At 44.9% G+C, this 19104-nt stretch overlaps 1 protein-coding gene across 4 annotated transcripts in view; it reads right to left on the minus strand.

Moving 5' to 3' along the window:
• Positions 1-19104, minus strand: part of KDM5B (lysine demethylase 5B) — a 72368-nt gene that overhangs the window by 4381 nt on the left and 48883 nt on the right. For 3 of the 4 annotated variants that reach the window (XM_025285278.3, XM_025285279.3, XM_044942608.2), the window contains 12 exons: positions 18764-18926; positions 15941-16060; positions 14922-15116; positions 12218-12399; positions 11967-12091; positions 10907-11057; positions 10675-10789; positions 9894-10249; positions 8785-8923; positions 6400-6579; positions 5677-5835; positions 592-1077 (listed from right to left, as the gene is read on the minus strand). In XM_025285278.3, coding sequence (XP_025141063.1) covers positions 592-1077; positions 5677-5835; positions 6400-6579; positions 8785-8923; positions 9894-10249; positions 10675-10789; positions 10907-11057; positions 11967-12091; positions 12218-12399; positions 14922-15116; positions 15941-16060; positions 18764-18926 — 2371 coding nt within the window. The remainder of the gene's footprint in view (positions 1-591; positions 1078-5676; positions 5836-6399; positions 6580-8784; positions 8924-9893; positions 10250-10674; positions 10790-10906; positions 11058-11966; positions 12092-12217; positions 12400-14921; positions 15117-15940; positions 16061-18763; positions 18927-19104) is intronic. The other variant, XM_025285277.3, reaches the window with a different exon arrangement.

A 19104-nucleotide genomic window follows, 5' to 3' on the forward strand; every position in this document is an offset into this window, starting at 1 on the left:
TGATTCTGCTCGAGAGTCGGAACGACATTCGGAAGTCATCGGGTGGACCTTATAAGACTAAACCCTGCATTCCTGACTGTGCTTTCTTATCTTCTGTGGAAGAAGACAGAACCCCACCCCCGCCACCAAAGTCATGGTTACAAGAATCAGGCTTTTGGCAGCAAGACCACAGATAGTATGAAACCCACTGCTTCCCCTCTGAAGCAACATGATACATAAGATGCTTCAAAACTTAATTTTTCCTCAAAAAGCAACAAGACACAGAAGGAGGCACTCTCCCTTTCTGCTCAGTGAGTTACATATTAGGAAGCAGGAAAAAAAATAGCTAAGCGGGGAAAAAAAAAAAAAAAAAATTTAAGTATATCTATTAAAAATACCTAGGTTCATACATACAAATGGGGAAATCATATGTATATATGAACAGGTGAAATCTGCTCTACAGACTGACTACTGGGAGCAGAGGAAAGAAACAAAGTGGCAGGCACGCAGAGCCCTGCAAGGACAGGGGGCGCTGGGAACAGTAGCCCCCAGAGCCACAGAGGCATGGAGGTGAGCACGGTCTGCAGACCAGCAAAGAAGGCTCAGGCTCACCTTGCTGGTCTCTGGCACCTGTCCTGCTGTGGCCTGCCACCTGCCACACAACAGTCCTGAGCCCACTGGGTCCTGCAAGGACTTGAGGTGCCCCGACGAGAGCAGCTGCCGGGCTCTGTGCTGCCAGCTCACGGTCCTCTCGATCATATACCGCAGTGCGTCTCCCTCGGGCAGGCGGACGCGGATGCGCTGCAGGGAGGCCAGCAGGGGCAGAATCTTCTCGAGCGGAGGCTTCTCTGACCTCCGACAGTTGGGACACAGCCAGACTCGGGGGCTCTGTGGAATGCTGGGAGATGCCACACAGCTGGTGTGGAAAGCATCCCTGCAGAGTTCACACTGGACCATGGGGGCCGCGGGGGCCTTCTGACACACGCAGACTCTCATCTCCACATCGTGCACAGGCGACAGCAGTTTCTCCTCATTGGCTTGTCGGAGAGACTGCAAGGCTTCCATTTCTCGTGCGCGAGCTTCCCCGAGTGCTGCCATCTAGAAAGGAGAAGGCAATAAAGGACGATGGCACAGAGACCTCGGCCGTCTTCTCAAACTCAAGGGTCGTGGCGGTGAGGAACACTGGGCTCCAGAGCAGGCTCTGGGTGTAACGCCGGTGCTGCCTCACTAAGGCGTGGGGGCACCTTGGACAACATTCCGCTCACTGTGGTGGGACGCCCACAGGTATAAACCCGAGTCGGGAACAGTGCCCGCCTCACAGGGCTGCCGTGACGACCCCGTGGCCATGTGACCAGATGCTGTGGCTGCCACTCAGCAAACCACACTGTCAGCAGTTACCTAGCACACACCGTTCTTCCAAGCCCAACTTCTCTGCACACGTATCTCTTAGAAAATATCCCTCCCTTTTAAGACTCAGGTTTTTCACTGTCTATGGACACATTTCTGAGGTTTGTCTTCAGCTCCACTAACTTTTGTGATCTTCTAGAAAAGTAGTTTAGATGAGAAAGTCTCTAAGATGCCATGGTAACCTGTTTCTCTTACTGCCTTTAACAACAGGCCTTACAGGTGTACTGGACACATGAACCGTACATAATGAAAGTGGATCCCTTGTGAAGAAGTTGAACAGGAACACTTCACCAAGCGTCCCTCAGACACACATGCACAGGGGCATGCTATGAGGCCACTGGGCAGAGACAAAAGCAAGCTGCTTTTCTGCAGGAAGTGGCACGTATACTTGCTATATTCTTTTCTCTATTAAAACAAGAGCCACATCTCACTTCCGAGATCAGGTAATCTGTATAAGCAACTTGAAAACACAAGCATAATTAGCTTCAGAGTAAAAAGCTGAAGTGACACTGAACATGTTCCTCACCAGTATGTACAAACTGTCCACATGTGAGACCTCTACGTGAGTCAGTCCAGGCTTTACAGATTTATTCACCGCTCACCATGAAGTAGAACTGCCTTAAGGGGGACCAGTGCAAGCCACTAGCTCTGTAGGAGTCAGTCACTACCCCTCGGCACATAACACATTGACCTTTCACAGCAAACGGCCAGACAACCCAAGTCCTGATACTTCACTCAAGAGAAACACAGAGGAAGCATAGATTTTTAAAACTAGCATTCCCCACCAGAAGCAAAAACTAAAGGCTTACAAGAACCATTTCTTTCCCAACTCTATTTCCAAGTCCTTAACATGTTAATGTGTCATAGCTAAACCATTCCCGATGATGAGATCCACCCCCAGTCACCAGATGAGGAACCTGAGTCCTACGGCCAGACGGATGCTCCACTCTTCCTGGATTAGAGGAGAAAAATGTATCAATGAGGGTTTAGGTAAGAAACAAAAAGATCTAGAATAAACCACCTAACAAACCCTTGCTATATTTAGAAAATCTCTTATTTCTGTAGATGAAAGCAATGTGCAGGCAGCGCATACAGAGCTATGGGGTGACACAGTGATCACAGGTGACGTGCAGAGCCAGGCGAAGCTCCAGACCGACAGTGCCGCTAGCAGCGCCCGCCGCGCAGCAGGGCAGCGTCTTGGGAGCACCCGCACGACCAGCAGGCAGCCACATCGGACTACAATCTGAAGGAAGGCACGAATACGCCGAGGACAGTCCATGTCAAAATACACAGACACTTCAGGGCAATCCCACGTCAATCAAAAGAGCAGTCAGGCTGCGATGAAGGGTCAGCCTGGAAAGGCGTTCTGGCCCAAGGACAAGTCCCTTTAGTTCAGGTCCAGTGGCAGGTATGTTCCTGCTCCGGGAAGGACAAGGCTTTGTGCTTCAAAACCGTCCTAAAAGGGGCTTCATCAACCTACAAAACTTCTGCACATGGAAAGAAATCATCAGCAAGATGAAAAGACAACTTGCAGAATGGGAGAAGTGCTGGCAACTTGTAACCTGATCCAGGGGATTAATACCGCAAATCCGTGAAGAACTTATATAATACAACAGCACAAACACCATCATCCCTACCAAAAACAAAAATCCAATTAACATGGGCAGAAGATCCAGCAGACATTTCTCCAAAGACGACGAACAGATGGCTAACAGGTACATGAAAGACGCCCAACACCACTGACCATCAGGGAAACGCAGATCAAAACCACAATGAGACATCGCCTCACACCTATTTTAAAATGACTATCATCGAAAAGACCAGAAATAACAGGTGTCAGCGAGGATGTGGAGAAAAGGGAACCCCGTCCTACACTAGGAGTGGGAATGTCAACTGTTGCAGCCGCTGTGGAAAAACAGTACGAAGGGTCCTCAAAACACTAAAAACAGAACCAGCACACGACCAGCAATTCCATTTCTGAGTACACATCTACCAGAAACAAAAACACTAACTTGAAAAGATGATCTGTGCTCCCATGTCCAAGGCAGCATCCTTCTCAACAGCCAAGATAGGAAACACCCTCAGTGCGCCCACTGGTGGATGAAACGCAGCGTGGCTGTGTGTGTACAACGGGCTGTTACCAGCCACAGACAGAGAAAGGGTTCTGCCATTTGCAACAACACGGATGAACTGAAAGCATTACGCCAAGTGAAATAAGCCAGAGAAAGACAAGGACTATATGATCTCACTTACATGTGAAACCTAAAAAAAAAAAACAACCCAAAAAACACCCCACAGAAGACTGTGTGGATCACAACAAACTGTGGAAAATTCTTAGAGCTGCCAATACCAGACCACCTTACCTGTCTCCTGAGAAATCTGTATGCAGGTCAAGAAGCAACAGTTAGAATTGGACATGGAACAACAGACTGGTTCCAAATTGGCAAAGGGGTATGTCAAGGCTGTATATGGTCACCCAGCTTATTTAACTTATATGCAGAGTATATCATGCAAAATGCCGGGCTGGATGAAGCACAAGCTGGAATCAAGACTGCCAGGAGAAATATCACTAAGCTCAGATATGCAGATGACACCACCCTATGGCAGAAAGTGAAGAAGAACTAAAGAGCCTCTTGATGAGAGTGAAAAAGTTGGCTTAAAGCTCAACATTCAGAAAACTAAGATCATGGCATCTGGTCCCATCATTTCATGGCAAACAGATGAGGAAACAATGGAAACAATGAGAGACTTTATTTTCTTTGGCTCCAAAATCACTGCAGATGGTAACTGCAGCCATGAAATTAAGACACTTGCTTCTTGGAAGAAAACCTATGACCAACCTAGACAGCATATTAAAAAGCAGAGACATTACTCTGCTGACAAAGGTCCACCTAGTTAAAGCTATGGCTTTTCTAGTAGTAATGTAGGTATCTGAGAGTTGGACTATAAAGAAAGCTGAGCACGGAAAAATTGATGCTTTTGGACTGTGGTGTTGAAGAAGACTCTTGAGACTCCCTTGGACAGCGAAGAGATCCAACCAGTCAATTCTAAAGGAAATCAGTCCTAAATAGTCATTGAAAGGACTGATGCTAAAGCTGAAACTCCAATACTTTGGCCACCTGATGCGAAGAACTGACTCATTTGAAAAGACCCTGATAATGGAAAAGATTGAAGGCAGGAGGAGAAGGGGACGACAGAGGATGAGATGGTTGGATGGACACAACTCAACGGACATGAGTTTGAGTCAACTCTGGGAGTTGGTAATGGACAGGGAAGCCTGGTGTGCTACAGTCCATGGGGTTACAAAGAGTGGGACACGACTGAGACACTGAACTGGACTGACAGACACAGAGAACTGATGGGCAGTTCCCAGAGGTAACTGGTCTGGGAGATGGGTGCAGGGGATCAAAGGGTAAAAATAAATCCTGGGGATGCGACATACAGCATGGTGACTATAGTCATTAATACAAAAAGAAACTGTGCTCTCTTCTCTGGGGAATAAGTCAGCTGTGTCCAGCTCTTTGCAATGCCATGGATTATAGCTGGCCAGGCTCCTCTCTATCCATGGAATTTTCCAGGCAAGAATACTGCAGTGCGTTGCCATTTTCTACTCCAGATAGTCATTAATACTATGTTATAGTTTTGAAAGTTGCTAAGAGAGTAGATGTTAAAAGTTCTCATCACAAGAAAACAAAACAAAACAAAACAAAACAAAACACCTGTGTGGTGATGGCTATTAACCAGACTCATACAGGGGTCACTGGGTAATATACACACATACTAAGCCACTCTACTGCACACCTGAGACTAATACTACAGGTCAATTATACCAACTTGGCAAGTTTCTAAAGCATCCAGATCCCATAGCTCTCTTCTTTTGATCTGATACTGCGCTCACCAAACACTGGCTCGATACTGCTTCATCTTCTTGAAGATGACACTCTCTTTGGATCCACAGTGCTCACGCTAAGAGGAGATCAGACTCAGGAGCAGCCAGTACCCTTTGCAGTGTGCGTCCTGCTGTAGACTGGACAGTAAGCTGGCACTGCAGGCCGCCTGTTAGCCCTGGACCAAGCTACAGGCTTGGGAAGTGTTTCCGAGTCTGGGAGGCCTCGCAGGCACCTTCCATTCAAAACTTTTACAAAATGACAGTTTTCCTAAAGTTGCTTTGGTAAAACAGAGTACTCTGGAAGTTATTCTCCTACTTGCCTTCCCAATATACCCAGTAAAGATGGAAGAGCTAGAAACAGCCCTCCCCCCTGAGAAAAGAGGAAGAGCGCCAGCACGCACAGCTGAAGCAGTCTCTCTGCTTTCCATCAGCGTTCTCTCCAGGTCGCTCAGACTCTCTACACGGGGACTCTTCTTCTTGCCACTTGGCAAGGGATCCTTTAACTTTCTCTGCTTCCTCTTTAATCCCAAAAGGCCAATATCACACCGAGGACACAGCACCTGATGTGGAACAAAGCACAACCATTGTGATTTATCTGGTGTACCACAGAGCATTACGAAGTCCCCAAATAAAAGCCTCAGCAGTGGGAAGGACATGAATTTCTTTATATTTTCTGCATAACATGCAACCCTGATTCCAGAAATCCTACTCTACAAAGGAAGGAAGCAAGGATGAAGGAAATCTCACAAAAAGACAGACTTTTGATTCAGATCCAATCAAACAGTAAGTAAAAAGAAGAAAAGTAAAATGCAATGATTCCAGTCATAACGTGTGACCAGCATCAGCTTAAGGAAATTACAAGTGTTAACTATAATCATGTTGAGAGGTGGAAATCTTTTATCAAGCTTGGCAAATCCAAGTGGTGAAGCATGGCCAAGGTTAAATGTTCAATTGAATGCTATCCCCAAACATATGCAGAAAACTTTCAAAGATACTTCTAAGTTTCCAGTGAAATTCAGAAGACTCTCCCTGGCTCCCCTCAGAAAATAACTCCTAGAGCATAGATCAGCCAGTGTTCCCCCTCCATAAGGAAGGGGCTGTGAGTGGGCTGAGTGCAAACTTACCTCTAGGAGAGAATAGGACGAGTTCTTAGTCAGGAATGTATTAGCAGCACATTCTTTCCAAACATGAACTTCAGCTACTAAGGACTCCAGCCTCGGCAGTGAGGGTAGATGCACCGGGATACACCGGCCCCGAGTGACAAGCTCCACCAGCGCGTCCAACACTGGCACACGTCCTCCAGCCTAGTAAGTCCAAGGAAAGAGAACACTTTTGTGGAAGTGCGCAAAGTAGCCCCCATGATCTCAACATACTAAACTCACGAGTGACGTCAACCAAACCTGCCGGCTTAGCTGGTGGTGGTGATGGTAAGGCCCCTGGGGGATCCCACTCAGTCACCAAGTAAGAGCCTGGTTCGTGCTGGAGCCACAGATACAACTGTGGACTTGGCATACGCTGCCATCCCTTTGTTCAGACTGCTTATACCCTTTCTCAGTTCATCTGTCATTTTGGTTGGTTTGAAAAAAATTCAACAGAAATGTAAACCTGTAATAACTCAAAGGACTTCCATACTGACTTAAGAGAACGAAAAGCAGCAAAACAGTATTTCACTCCATTCACTGACAATGAATTAATAGATTATTCAGGAAAACTAAAATGAGTTGAGAAAGAACACTGGCTCTCAAATTTTATTATTAAGAACCATCTGGGAAGCTTGTTTTAAAAACTTCCTGGGCCCTACCCCCAGATTTCTGATTCAGTTCATTAGGGAAGGGTCCATGTGAATTTGTATTCCTAAACTGCCCAGGTGCTGCTGTGGCTGTACTGGGCCCACACTCTGAAGCATACAGAGCAGCCCGTGCCTGAAACACAGCTGGGCGGCATTCTAATATAAGCGATCCACCGAACACAAGGGGTCACCCTGTCGTCGGTCACATTTCTCTGCTAGTCCTTACATACGTGATTCAAGGCCACGCTGTTATTTCAGGAGTGGAGCCAAGCTTGCGTTTTGTCCTTATCGACAGACTTTGTTGCAGACACAGTACTAAGTAGCACATACATTAAAACATGTGAAGGGAACCAAACCCCCCTGGAAGCATGTCCTTTCCTCTGATTTCATACCTCCCCTCTCCTGGCTACTGCCACCACCCTCACTTTCTGGCTGCTAGCAACCGTGAGTGAGAGTAAGGACCAAGGCTACAATCAGGGTGGTTCCAACAGTGACAGACAAGAACGTGCATCAGGAATCGCACTGGGGAAGCTTATGTGCACAGCAAACACTTCCCATGCTTTTTTCTCTGGCTGGAGACACTCCTTACGTAATGTTTATCAAACAATGTATCTTCTCTTCCCTTAGTAATCAGAATAGATGTCCAGATGTTTCAGTGAAAACACCTGGCTAAGCTGTCCTATTTGGCATTTCTCATTAGCAACTGGTCTATTAGCACAACTTAAATTATGCAGATATTCAGAAAACCAGATGATATTTTGTTCCTAGTCTGATGGCTTCAACAAAACAGAACTTGAGACTCAAGAACAATATAAATTAAAAATTTAAAAACCTAGCCCATTAAGTAATTCAAAGATCTTTTTTTCCTCAATAGGACTGTAAGACCTGCTGTTTTATGATGATAAGAGAGAAAAAGGAAAACACCCCCACCAACCCCTTTTCACATGAAGTCGCCCAACTGAAAACAGAGAAACACAGAGAGTGTGTCTTGTGTCTGTCGTCGTTCGGTCCCTCAGTCCTGTCTGACTCTGTGACCCCATGGACTGCAGCACACCAGACTAAGGTACATTATTAAGGTATATTCTGTCTGTACCTTAATAATGCTACACACCAATTTAATTTTCTATTTTAACTTACAGGTAAAGGCTCAGTAAGTACACCATCTAGCACAGAGCCACAGATACTTTGTGCTGATTCTCTGGAGAGTTACTCCAGAATATGCTAAGCCTCACTTCCTCTGCAGGGACAGATAAGCACTTTTAAGTCACTACTTGTACGGTAAAAGTCCCGGACCTCACTGCCCAGTTTGGCCATGGAATCACATATCACTACTCACTCAATCGCCTACTCTTCACTATCTAGACTCCAAGCAATTGGTAAGCCAGGAAGAGACAGCCATACTGGTCAAAGATTAGCAACTGTATTTCATTTTTAGCCCTTTCTCTTCAACACCAACTAAGTACTTAAGACTGTTGTTATGGGAGGCTCCCAAGCTCCCAGAAAAGGTTAGTGAAATTATCTAAGCCTTACATATTAAGCCAACTGGTGAGGACTACAGGTGGGGTGGGCAAGGGCATCTACATGGGGTAGAAGAGAATCAGTCATGTGGCCAACCCAAACACAGGGCCCGTGCCACGAAACCCAGCACATGTCCCTCCGCCAGCGTTCCATCCCTGCTCTTCACAGAGGCACTGACACACGTGAGCCTCTGGAAACCTACCTGCAGGGCCTCCACTTCTTGAAGCCAGTCTCTGGCTCTCTGCACAGAGTCTTTCAGCGCCGCGCCGTTGGGCAGGTGTGCGGGGATCTCCTCAATCTCCTTCACCACGGCGGTCAGGCTGTTCAGTGAATGCCGAGGCCTGGAGAGCAGAAAGACTGTACTCAGCCTCTGCGCGACTCGCGCTTCTAGTGGCTTACTTATCAGAGAAGTTAGAAAAACCACTTCAAAGGAAATTCACAACTGCAAATAAACTTTTTGAAATGGAAAGTAACTACAAGACATCAAATTATCTACGTAAGACTAAGGCAAATAACTCAGTTCTACTTAGTTCTGATTTGACAATGGAATAACCATAAACTTCTGTTTGCAAAAGGTAGCTTAGGGATAATTTATTCCATGTTAAACTAGAAACACTATCAAGACTCATACAGCTCCACTAAGATAAGCAAAAATCTCCAGGATATCAGCACACCAAAGCACAGAACCCAAAACTTTTGTGTCCTCTGCTCAATGACCACTATTTCAGGATTAAACAATAACATCCAGAAAACAGCTGTCCCTTGTACTTTATGCTGTCAGCTGCAACAGTAAAGATCTGTTAGACAGAAAGCAAGATGAGGAGGAACACCTTCTCCCCTCAGATGGTCAGCCCGAGCCCAGCGCGTCCCCAAGCACAGACACGGTCACGAGGCAGCAGCACAAACGCTGGGACTCCCAGCGCTGCCACCACTGTCAGACACTGCGGTGTTCAGATGTTTCTCTTTAAGACTCCTTGGGATCTCTTTCATTAACTGTGGGTTTAAACAGCTTCACTTATTCGTAAATGTTTTCTTTCCTCAAAGATGTTCCCATTGAGATCCAGGGAAATTTCATTAAACCGCTTCTAGAAAACGACTGTCCATTTGAACCATTCATTTCACAATCAGTAAATCAAGAAAAAAATAATAATCTTCTTCTGACCGAGTTCCAAAGCAGTTCCAAACATCTCAGCTAAACTTCCACACGCACAGCTCAGCTGCTGTGCCTGGATCACACCCTAATGCCTGGTCCTGCCCAGCATGGACCCAGCACAAGCCCTCCCTAGGGGAGGCGTGGCCGCGCTCGGTTACCTGGCCTTGAGGAGACTCTTGGCTCTGTCATCCCAGTGCTCTGATACTGTGAGCAGTTCCTGAAGCCGCGCCATAGCCTTCTCCACGGCTGAATACGGGGCCAGGCCCACCCCCAGGTCTATGAGACGTCTCATATCATCTAAGGTGAGGGAGCTCGGGTCCAGGCAAGCCTGCTGCACCTCCTCCAGCCAATGGGCCTGCTCCAGCCGGACACGCATCTCAGCAAGCTGGGGGAGCTCAACATCAAATTCAAAGCTGACATCCAGCAAGTCCTGCAGCTCGGCAGCGCTGGGCATCTCCTCAGAGAGCAGTTTCTGGCTATGCTGTTGGAAATCTTCTACACGATTCAAGAGATCCTAAAAAAACACAGGTTGTTGCATCAAAACACGAATTTCAGCAACTGGCTTCTTGCAAACTTAGAATCTTCAATGCATATTCAACATGACCCTCTGCCATCTCACTTGATTCTAACAACAATACACATAAACATGACAATGCATAAGCCAACTGGCAGTTAAAACAAGTGGCTCTAAGACAGACTTATGGCAGCTGTGATGAGTAGTCACTTTCAAGGTAAAAATTTCCAACCATCTCTCCACTGCAGGCCTGTTACAATCTCTTTATAAACATGTATCACTCAAGCTGCTATTAATATTAAACACATTTGCAAATAGATGTACAAATTAACCACTCAAGAACAGGACTGCATCATGTCAACTGAGCTTATTTACAAAATATAGGATGACCACATATAGGAGGGGGGCAGCCCCCATCCGGGCACCTTCAGCAGCGGTGTCTGACTGAGGACACAGGGGAGGGCGTGCAGCTGGGTCACAAACTGCCGGAGCTCATTCACGGTCAGCTGATTGTGGGATTTCCCTCCACCAGACCGGTATCTAGAGACACAAAGGCCCAAGAAGGCTGCATGAGGACAGGTGTGCCAGCACCCCAGACTCCAGCCACAGCAGACTCCCCAGGGGTCCACACCCAAACCGGGTGTGCACAGAGCCTACCTCGTCTGCCTCTTGCCATTAAGCAACTGCTGGGCAACAGAGGCGCATTTCTCTGCGTCCTGTGTGACTAAGCGGAGGTGACGTAGAAGATCATTGTCTGGAAATTTCTTCATCTCAGATTCTTCAATCAAAGCCTTAAAGCTGACAAGGCCTAGAAATAAAGAAAAGATCACCTCTTCTGTGATCAATATATATGAAGTTCTGGTATGAAATACAGAAGGGGAGGTTTGATTTTATCTATGGATATTTGCAATGCTCTCCCTCTAATAAATTTGTTGATTTTTTTTGGCCGGGGCGGGGTGGGGTGCCCTGAGAGCGGAGGGCTTTATAAAGTGCCTGGAGCTGGCCTTTAACATAGACAAGTTTATGAAACAAAGAACACCTGACTTGTCAGGACAGAGCATATAAAGATCCTCCTGTGGCTGGAGCCACACTTTCCTCCTACATCTATCTAACTGCAGCTAGCAGGGAACCAGCGGCTTACAGACTGAACTTGCACACGCCCTGGAACAGGAGAGGGCAGAGACCCTGCTGAGCTACATAAAGGAAAGCAAATGGAACCACTGAGAGAAGAGAAGCGAAGGGAAAGCAGTGACTCTCAAAGGTAATACCGAGGACAGAGACTTTGACTAGAGCTAAAAAGTAATAACAAACACGTCACTGACTCTTAAGGATATACTGTTTGTGTCATGAATGCTAGTTTAAAAAAAAAAAAAAAAGGGCAAAACAAACAAACCTTTTCTAAGGTTCCATATAAAATGTGAAATACTTTTGTTTCTGAGACAGAGACGTGTTAAGAGTTATTATGTTTTGTAATAACACTGTCTTTGTTAAAAATACAATCTTTCAGAACTCCTATATTAAGACTTCATTTCGATGTATGGACATCTGCCTCATTCACTCTTGGCTTTAAAACCTGTACTAAAGCTCTAAGCCTGGCTGGACAGATGAGCTAAATCAGGCTGCTTCAAGTAATGTTTGCTGATAACTGTTTGCTGACTATATTACAATCAGTCCCAATTTGTCAATCACCAAATCACACTTTCTATATACCACATACTTTTCTTCTTATTAATCTTAGCCTCCAAAGCTTCATTCACATTCAAGGCCCACTCGTTATAAGACTCTGCTCGAAGCTTCAATGCATTCATCATGGGGTAGAGGTCATCCAGAGTGTATCTGTACCTGGAAACAGAAGAGCAGGTTGGCTTTGAGATACATGGGCCTGAAGGAATCAGATGCCAATGTCACAAAGCCTAAATTAAACAGTCGGTGCTTTCCACAGGGAGAAAAATCATTCTTCCTACTCACCTCAGTTTGTATTTATAAGGAGGACAGGAACATAACTCCTGTACGTGATGCAGGCAAACAAGCAGGCCAGGTTTGCAGCAGCAGGAGAGGGCAGACATGAAGCACGTGGTTTTGCATTTCACACACTGACGCTCATCATCCGGCAACAGTTCAAAATCCATTCTTTCCGAATCAATTACTCCCTAAAATAAAGTGTACTTTAGAGATTGCCAAAGGATAATACCGCCCAGTAGCTCCCAAGAAAAACATGCAATAGTTGAGCTTTAAAAATATGACAGAGAGAAAACCTTACCAAAACAGAGAGTGCATGATTAAAAATGTGTGGACCCAGTAAATGTGGGCAAGTTAACCTATTTCACTCGTCTGGAACAATCTCTTCTGGACAAAGTAGGTCCTTACGTTTGGCTATATTGATCTGAATATGAGAACAGCTATTCACAGGCTTATAAAACTACTTAGATTAGCTGCTGCTTCTACTCAAAGTTGGCCTTGCCCATGTTTTGGGTATATATAAGAGCAAAGAAATGTAAATACATTCTACTGCAGAGGAAATGCTATATAGGGCTTCAGAGAATCCATAAAAATAACAAATATAAATAAAAGGAAAGAAGATGGGGCAAGCAGAGAAGACTATCATGCAGGAACTGTGGATGGGAAGCCAATGAGTGGTCTGTTCGGCTCCTGGAAAAGGTTCGACAATCTGTGACACAGAGACTGAAGGCAAAATAAAGCATCTCATAACCAAGTGTCAAGAAAAATGAGGTCTTGAGCCAGTATGTCTCTACTGTGATGTGTAGCACCTGACGACAAGCCCTTCTAGGATGTATCTTTTGTTCTGGAAAAATTGAACTTGTACCACTTTTTCTCCTTATCTGGAACTGTGTCCAACCGAAGCCTGAGAACGCAGAGTCTGACCAACTCATGTTTATAAACCAGCCAGCTCCTTTGTTTTACTCTTTCATTCTGTATTTCAACCTCTGGACCATTTCACATCCTGCTCATCAGAAAAGTTAGGAAAAACCTAATAAATAAAATTTGGTTCTAACCTGAAATTAATTCTTAAAAAGGACTTTGTTATGGAGATGTCTTAAGATTTTTGTTTAAAGTAAGATTAAGGATCAACTCTATGAATTTTGGTTGAGAATAAATCATATTAGTCCACTCAACTTTAATTTGTAAATTTCCACATCTGGAAAAAAAACTATGAGTTCTCCAAGTTGCAAAAACAAGCTACCACTATTGATGGAAGACCTTAGTAAGACACTTAAGCCCTCTGGGCACTGTTTCCAGAACTGTAAAATATCAGGGGAAGGCGAGCAAGCGGTTGTTCATTCACAGTGGGCTCCAGGGAGCCAACATGCTAAAGAGGCACATTAAAAAATAAATCAATATGACTATTTGTGGATATGACTGTCTCCAAAGAATCTACAAAAAAGCTATAAGAACTATTGAGTTTGGGAAACAGTCAGGATAGAGTATTTGAAAGTCAACTGTATTTAAAATGCCAGCAATAAAAAACTGGAAAAAACTCTGAAGTATTATCACGAAACATGGAATGAAAGAAACCAAGAAGACCTCAATAGGGACCTTCCCTGGTGGTCCAGTGGATAAGACTCCCCACTTTCACTGCAAGGGGCACAGGGATGATTCCTGGTCAGGCAAATAAGATCCCAAATGCCCAGCCTTTCTAGCACAGCCAAGAAAAAAAGACGACCTAAACAAATGAGGGGATATACTATGTCCATGGATTAGAAGACTCAGTATTGTTAAAAGATCAATTCTCCCCCAAACTATCCGTGAATTTAATGCAGTTCCAATCTAAATGCCAACAGCCATTTTGGTAGAATCAGTAGGCTGATTCTCTACACTTTATATGGAAAAGCAAAGGAACTGAAACAGGCAAAAAATTTTTAAAAGGAGCAAAGTTGGGAGGATTCAAATTACTTCAAGGCTTATTAGAAAATTATAGTAATCAAGACCTTAAGGCATTAGCAAGAGGATAAATGCATAGGCTAACAGACTAGAACAGAGTACAGAAGTAGCTCCACACGTGTCAATTTTCAACAAAGGTGCCAGGACAAGTCAATGGAAAAAGGAGAATCTTCAAGAAATGGTGCTAGAACAATTAGACAGTCATATGCAAAAACAGTGATCTCAACCACAACTTGTCATAAACAAAAATTACTTAAGAGGATTAAAGACTTAAATGTAAAAACTAAAACTAACAATTCTAGATGTCTACACATTAGGAAACGCTTGTGACAGGTTAGGCGAAGATTTCTTAGGAAGGCACACCAAAAAAGATTCATTAAAATCAAACAAACAACAAAAAAAAAACATGATAAACTGAATTTCATCAAAATGAAAAACTTCTGTTCTTTGAAAGACACCGCTAAGCAGATGGAAAGACAAACCACTAACTGCAAGAAAGTGTTTGCAGAGCACTTATGGTCAAAATAAAGAGGAGCCTCACAACAGACCCGTGAAAAGGGGCACAGCCAGACAAAGGGAGCAGACACTGCACCAAAGGGATGCACACACAGGCAGCGAACATGACAAAGTGTCCTCTATCGTCAGCCACTAGAGAAATGGAAATTAAAAGCATGATGCAGCATTATCATGTATCTATTAGAATGGTCCTGTGTGTAAGGACTTTACTAAGTAACACCCAATGACATTCAGATGGGAGTTCCAGAAACCTTACCAATTTGCGAACAGTTTCCCTGAGCGCCTTCTCGTCCTCAATCATGATGGCCATGTCCTTCTGAACAGTTGAGGCCACTACAACGTCTAGGACATCCGCCTTGGAAGCCATCTTGCAGATCATCTCGTCATGGGAGAACACGCAGTAGCGGTGGAGCAGACGGTAATGCTCCACACACTGTCGGCCCAAGGGCAGCTGCGCCAAAAGAAGGGAAGACACGTGACATGTGGGAGGAGACACCTTCCTGTTTCCAAAGACCCTGACCTTTACTACCTCGGGTAATCGCCCGTATCATACATCAACCCTACAACTAGACTCAAAGCAGCCTCGGACCTTTTAAAATCTTTGCACCTCAAAGATCTGGCTATTAGGGACCTTAACTATAACAGGGTTTAAAAACCCAAAGTATTACTGAGGCATTACTGTCTACAACAATGTAGAATTTAATCAGAAATATGAATCTTCACATTTCCTGAAGCAACTGTGTGAAACTGGTGTGGTTAACCTACCTCGGAGAACAAAAATGCTCTAAAAACTATTATTACTGTACAGAAAATAATTAGAGGTGAAGGAAGTAGTAGTGTTTTTATTAAAAAGCACTGAAACAAGGTTACAATTTATTAGCTTTAACACCACACCCACTTAAAACTAGACAGCTCTTTTTAAGTAAATGACAAGTATTAATACTAATATAAAAAATTCAATTTACAACCGTCTAAAATCAAGTATCATTAAAAATTACTGTGTTTGGATAATTTAAGTCAGGGTACAGTCTTCAGACTGGAAATGTTTGTTGTTAGTTTGCAATGAGATATGAGCTTCAAGCAAAGCATAACTCAAAAGACTCTTCACCAGGCCCTGGGTTCACACTGCAGGCTAGTGCCTTCTCCTGCTGGAAGGTACACAACTGGCGGACCTGCCATCTCAGCAGCAACTGGTTTAAGCAACTAGAAAGTATAACCCACTTCTGCAGGAAAAACAATACATGTCAAAAGGCTCACGAGGTCATAATCACACACCCAATCAACAGTGCAGAAGTTAACGGCCTCAGCAAAATTGAAACCTTGATTGAAACCGCTGTGGTAGGCTCTTGGAAAGGTGATCACAAACTCCCCAGCACACTGATTAGTTCGGTAAACCTAAGGAGACAAAAACTGGAGATTTTCAGTGACATTTCTCATGAAAGACACTCTGGGCACAGAGTATCAGATGATTTTCCAGAAAGGGCAGGCAAACAAGTGTGGTGGGTATTACCTAGAGATACATGTTTCTGCCACAAGATGGAGTGGTTACTCAGACTTCCAGGTGTGTAAGTATCTCAAGAGAAAACAGCTTACACCACAACAATCTGGCTATATCCAGGATCGGGACACACCCTTCTAAATAGTTATCATACCGAAAGAGGAACTCCTACCACCCATTAAAGAAATTCCACTCTATTTCAAGGATCTTGTTCCGTACAGAACTCTTCCTGATTTGGGCCTCAAACTTAACCCCCACCAATTCCTCTTTTCCAACTGTTCTCCCCCAAAACACACCCGAACTGTTCTAGGTACAAAATCCTCATGCTGAACCAATTATTATGTAATAATAACATCAGGGGCTTCCCAGGTGGCACAGTGGTAAAAAAAAAAAATCTGCCTGCCAATGCAGGAGACACAGGAGAGAGATGCGTTCGATCCCTGGGTTGGGAAGATCCCCTGGAGTAGGAAATGGCAACTCACTGCAGTATTCCTGCCTAGGAAATCCCACAGACAGAGGAGCCTGGTGGGCTCCAGTCCCTGGGGCTGCAGAGATGGACTCAGCGAGCCCGCACACCTATGCCTCCACCAGCGGCTCCAAAGTGCACTCCCAGACCAGGAGCAGCGACGCCCACCGAGAGCCTGTTTGCAAACGCAAGTTCTCGAGCACCAGCCAGGCGGGCCATGAGCACAAGCAGTTTCTGGCTGAGGCCCAGCCCTGTGCTGCAACATGCTCTTAGGGCTCCAACAGGCAAAGTGTGAAGACCACTAACCACCACACAATCCTGTCACCAGGACTGCCTCCTCCCTCCCCAACTCTGTGCCACGTACACTACACTTCTTCAGAGCCCCACACCTGGGCCTCAACACCCTCATGAGCCCTTTCCAGTTCTCCAGAGGTGACACCCTTGTCAAACCACACCACCCTTCCATTGTCTGTGTAAACATTATCTGTCTTTTCTCTTAAATTGTGGGTCCCTAAAATGCACAATTTCATTCATCTGCCTCTCTGGATCCAGAGTCTAGCCCCATATGGTTTACTCAACTATTAAAGAACTGGGCTGGAGGTCTCTTCTAAAGCCAGCTACCAGCTCATCCCAGTGCTTAAAATTCCTTCACAGTAAAGAGTTTGCCTGCAATGCAGGAGACCTGGGTTGGGAAGATCCTCTGGAGAAGGAAAACGGCAACCCACTCCAGTATTCTTGCCTGGACAATTCCACAGACAGAGGAGCCTGGTGGGCTACAGTCCATGGGGTCACAAAGAGTTGGACATGACTGGGTGGACTAACTTTTGCTTTTTTTTTTTTGCAAAACAAATCAGAAAGGTCCATCAATGTGGGGTGGGGAAATCAATATGGAAAATGCCAACAATGAGGTGATGGTGGTGTTTTGATGGCTACTGGTCCTTATTTTCTAAGCTCTGGGCCATGAATATTTGATGATCCTTCAAAGAAAGGTCCTCTCCATCTGCCCCACTTACTAGCTTGTGAACCCAAAAGCATAAAACGGAGATCATGAGATCAAGAATTCCACTTAACACTGTAAATCTATCATTTACACTGGCTTGAGCTAACTAAGATGGATTCTCCGACTTTATACATTTCAGTCTGGCCTCCCAAATGTCTCCCAAGTTTCCACTGAAAGGAAGTCAGTACACAAAAGTGTCACTTTGTACAGAAACCTCAGAGGAAAAAGCGTCCAGCACCTTTCAGTCTAGAGTGGGCGCCCTGGAATCCAAGCTCAAGACTGTGAAATACATTCTCTTTTTTTGTTGTTGTTGTTTTATATTTTCTCTTAAAGTAAGCTTAATTAGGAGTGGTGGGGAGAGTGTTTAAGATCCACCAGGAAGTCACCATTTCAGTTCACCATTCAAAATCAAGGTCATGTATACTTGATAAACTATTTTCTAAAGTAGGAATGGTGTATGAAGGATTCAGACACACAAGTTTAGATCTAATTTATAACAGAACCTAGCCATTTCCACAGTGAAAGTGAAAGTCGCTCAGTCATGTCTGACTCTTTGTGACCCCATGGACAGTCCATGGAGTTCTCTAGGCCAGAATACTGGAGTGGGTAGCCTTTCCCTTCTTCAGGGGATCCTGCCAACCCAGGGATCGAACCCAGGTCCCCTGCATTGCAGGCAGATTCTTTACCAGCTGAGCCACAAGGGAAGCCCAAGAATACTGAAGTGGTTAGTAACACAGTAACTAATTTATACTAACAAGACTCATTTTCTAAGGCTTTTGTTTTGCTGCTTTGAAGAGCTCAAGTTACAAACTAAGTCATAGTTTAGAAAGCAGGATGGTGATGGTGCACAGCCTAGGAATACACTATGAGCTGAACCCTGGAGAGGAAGGGAGGAGGCGGCCTGCACTTCCTACGGCAAAATGAGGGTGCTCCGCACGTTATCAGCTGTAACAAACCAGCTTTTTTCACGGTGTTTTGAGGATCCAGTCCCACTGGCTTAAGGCAATATTGTATGAAATTACACCACACAGTTATTTCTACACAACCAAATCAGCTGCATAAAGTCTCGGGCAATAAGGAGAAAGAGAAGTGGGGAGTTAAGTGTGGGTGGAAGGAGGATCGACCCAAACATACAGGCACTTCGTGAGTCATCAGGGTGTTGGGGTTCATGATGGTGACAAGCTGGTGGAGAAGGTCGGGCTGGGAGATGAAGAGCTCTGGGGCCAGCTTCTTCATCACGGTCTCCAGCTGCTCAGCGGCGTACCCGGGAACGCCGTACCAGGTCTTTGGCTCACCCCTAAAGCAGCAAAAGCAGACCAATCTCAAAAAACACAGGATATTTCAGCAGCTTCTTACAAAATCAACCAGCAAATATCAATGCAAACAAAATGGTTCACCAGTTTCTACTTTAAGATCTTGCTTTCTAAGGCAATGTTCACACTGAAGAAATATCACCAAGTATCACCAGAAATATG

The sequence above is a fragment of the Bubalus bubalis genome, chromosome 5, assembly GCF_019923935.1.
Source record: "Bubalus bubalis isolate 160015118507 breed Murrah chromosome 5, NDDB_SH_1, whole genome shotgun sequence".
Classification (NCBI taxonomy): Eukaryota; Metazoa; Chordata; class Mammalia; order Artiodactyla; family Bovidae; genus Bubalus; species Bubalus bubalis.